General features: G+C 54.4%; 1 protein-coding gene across 1 annotated transcript in view; it reads right to left on the bottom strand.

The window, feature by feature from the left end:
- Positions 1-389: 389 nt before the first annotated feature.
- Positions 390-3,013, bottom strand: part of Csnk1d (casein kinase 1 delta) — a 34,864-nt gene continuing 32,240 nt past the window's right edge. The window contains exon 9 of the mRNA XM_052195886.1: positions 390-521. Within this exon, the coding sequence (XP_052051846.1) occupies positions 432-521 (90 nt within the window). The 3' untranslated portion in view covers positions 390-431. The remainder of the gene's footprint in view (positions 522-3,013) is intronic.

The raw sequence follows: 3,013 nt of genomic DNA, 5'->3' as shown, positions 1-3,013 counted from the left end.
GACTTGGTTCTGACCCTCATTAGCCCCCCAGTTCTGCCTGCTGTGACAGTCTCTGCTGCCCCAGGGTTTGTTCAGCAGCCACAGCATTCAAAGAGCAGGAAGAAAAGGGGAGAGGGGAAGAGCAAGGGAGGGAGCCCCCGCTAGAGGGGGTGCCTGGGCGGCATTTGGAGGCCATGGGGAACCCCCAGGGGCGAGCTGAGATACAGCATGAGCTGTTCACTGTGTGTGGGCTTCCGACATGAGTTTCCTGCCTTCTGTTTATTTGCCCCTCTGGAGGGCTGGTAAATTTCTCTATGTGGTCAGCACCTGCTGATCTCTGTCCAGCCCATGCTCAGTGCTCGGGCTCGCCCTGGGCACCTCACACCCACCTGCCCTGTGGCCGGTGGCGGCCTGCGTGGCTGGAAGCCCGGTCAGAGGCCGCTGGGGCCGCCTCAGTAGGTGGTACGTCGTGGGCGCTGGGGACGGCAGCGGGCACCTTGGCGGGCCGCATGCAGCCGGAGAGATGCCATGTCCCTGCTCCTCTGCAAGGAAAAGGAGGCGAGTGCTCACATCTGGGCCCAGCCTCCCATACCCCATGTTGGGTCTGGCCCTGTTCAGTTCTAGGACCCAGTCAAGGCTCTGGGATTCCTCTCCCGTCTGGTCTGGTTTCTGTACTAGGAGGTCAGCTGGTGGGTGAGCACTGCTGGTGGCCATAGCAGTCCCGTGCATCCTGGGAGTCTCATTTGCCAGCCTCGCCAGAGTCCGTGGGAATGGCAAGGACCTAAGGCTTAGACCAAACCCCAGAGGAAAAGAGGCAAAGTGGTGCTAAGTGGGTACCACCCTGTTGCAGAGGCACTGGGCCTCTCCACGGATCTGCTCTGCATACTCTCAGTCCCGCTCCTCAGCACCCCTGCCCCCTGCCCCATAGGCCTCAGGCCTGGCTGCAGCTGGCAGAGTGGATCTTGGAGGGGCAGGCTCCTGGGACGATCTGTGCTGACCTGGGTGAGAGCAGCAGGCTGAGTTGCCCCTCCCACCTGTGTCACCCCACACTGGCACTCAGAGCACATGATATTTGAGAACAGGAAGCAGCCAAGAAATGGCAAAAATGGGTCAGGTTTCCTGCACATGGGCAATCATGGTTAAGATGACAGGGCCGTTTTTTAGTAAAGTTCGTCACAGGGGAGAGACAGTGGGCTAGAGCCACTCTAAGGGAGATGCGGAGTGGCCCGAGGCTCCTCGCAGGCCTCCATGTGAGGGGACCTGCCGGGTAGCAGTCTCTGCGCCCTACAACGATCCATCCGTTTCTACTGGACTGACTGGTGTATTTTCCAGTTGGAGAAAAGGAAACTCCCTGTCCAGTATGGCTCCTGGGGTCCCTGGAGTGGAGACCAAGCCAAGCAGGTGACTCCAGAAGCCAGGAGGACTTAGGGCCTGACTGTGCACTCACTCTACAGGGGCTGGGCCGACTGGGGAAGGCTGTACTTAGGATCCTATGACTACCCGAGCCTGACTGAAAATGGACAAGCCTGTCCATTTAGACCTTGGGCCTGCAAAGGTCCAGGGGAAGAGATTAAGATAACCCATAATCCCCAAACCAGTCTGAGGCAAATGAGCTAGTTTACAGGCTACTGCTGCCCCAGCTACCCAGTCCCCATACCCTGTTCTTGTCAGAACACATGGAGGTGAAGATGTGGCTGAGTCAGCAGCCTAGTGGACCCAGATCCTACACCATCTGCGGTGGGGCTGCTCGGATGCATAGGGCATTGGTTGTAGGACCACTGAGTCTCCAGTGTAGACAATGGCCTCTTGGGTGTGCAGTTCACCCAGCTCTAGCTCCAAGACTGGTCCTTCCACCTCTAGCCTAAGTACCTTTACAGGGGGGGAAGGTACTTTACCCTGCACTACGGCTGGCTGAAACAGCAGGGAGTGCTAGGCTGGGGAAGAAGCCCATGTAGACAGCTGGCGCCCATAGTCCATCTGGCTCAGTGCTTTTCAACCTTCCTAGTGCTGGGACCCTTTAATATAGTTTTCATGTTGTGGAGACAATTACTCTGTTGCTGCTAAATAACCACTGCTATTATGAATCATGATAAATATTTCTGGAGATAGAGATTTGTTCAAGTGGTTGTGACTCACCCACAGGTTAAGAAACGCTGTCACAGCTAATGAGGGGATGGAGTGGGATAACAGATTCCCTCCTGGAATACACCAAGAGAGCCAGAAGCCAACTTGGAATGTTCAAGGTATAGAGGTAGAAAAGGCTGAAGAGCGACTTGGAATAGACAAGAGCACGTTGAGGGTGGGGGTTAGAGGGGCAGGGTAGCGGGGAGTTACTTCCTACCACGTCCACACTCACCACATGCAGGGAACTACCAAGTAGTTTCTGGCCATAAATCCTGCCAGAACCTTACTACAATTGAGCCTCTAAGTTCAACTGGCCAAGCTCATCAGGCTGGGGACACAGATTAGGAATTCCCAAGAGGACAGGTTTCCAAGCAGGAACAGACCTAGTTCTAGCAGCCTGACAAGATTTTCCCTGTACCCCCAATAGGGTGCTGTCGTGGAAAACTCAGATACCAGTAGATCTGTGGATGTAGAATCCTACATGGATTCTCCCAGTGCATGCTGGGAATTAAGGCAGTTGGACACACCCACGTCAGAGTTTCCCTTCCGGGCAAGGTGAAAATCTAAGGTACTAACACAGAGGCCTGCTGAGGTTAGGTACTTAGGAGGGCTCACAGAACTGTCACAACATCACTAAGGGAACTCATACACATATCTACCCATGCACACCAGAGTACAAACGGGAATCATCTTTTCTGGCACCTACTCCACCTAGCTTCCCAATACCCACAAAAGGACAAGCAGGAATGTCATCCTGAAAAGGTTGGCTCTGTTGGGTTTGTAAAACCAACACACAGAAGGTTGATGCAAAAGGATTGCTCAGAGTTCCAGGCCAGCTGAAGCTATAGAAACTACCAACCTCAGAATCCCAACCCATACCAAGTTAGCTCTCATGTGGCTTACACATACT

The sequence above is a fragment of the Apodemus sylvaticus genome, chromosome 10, assembly GCF_947179515.1.
Source record: "Apodemus sylvaticus chromosome 10, mApoSyl1.1, whole genome shotgun sequence".
In the NCBI taxonomy this organism is placed as follows: Eukaryota; Metazoa; Chordata; class Mammalia; order Rodentia; family Muridae; genus Apodemus; species Apodemus sylvaticus.
This window is presented reverse-complemented; position numbering and strand designations above follow the sequence as displayed.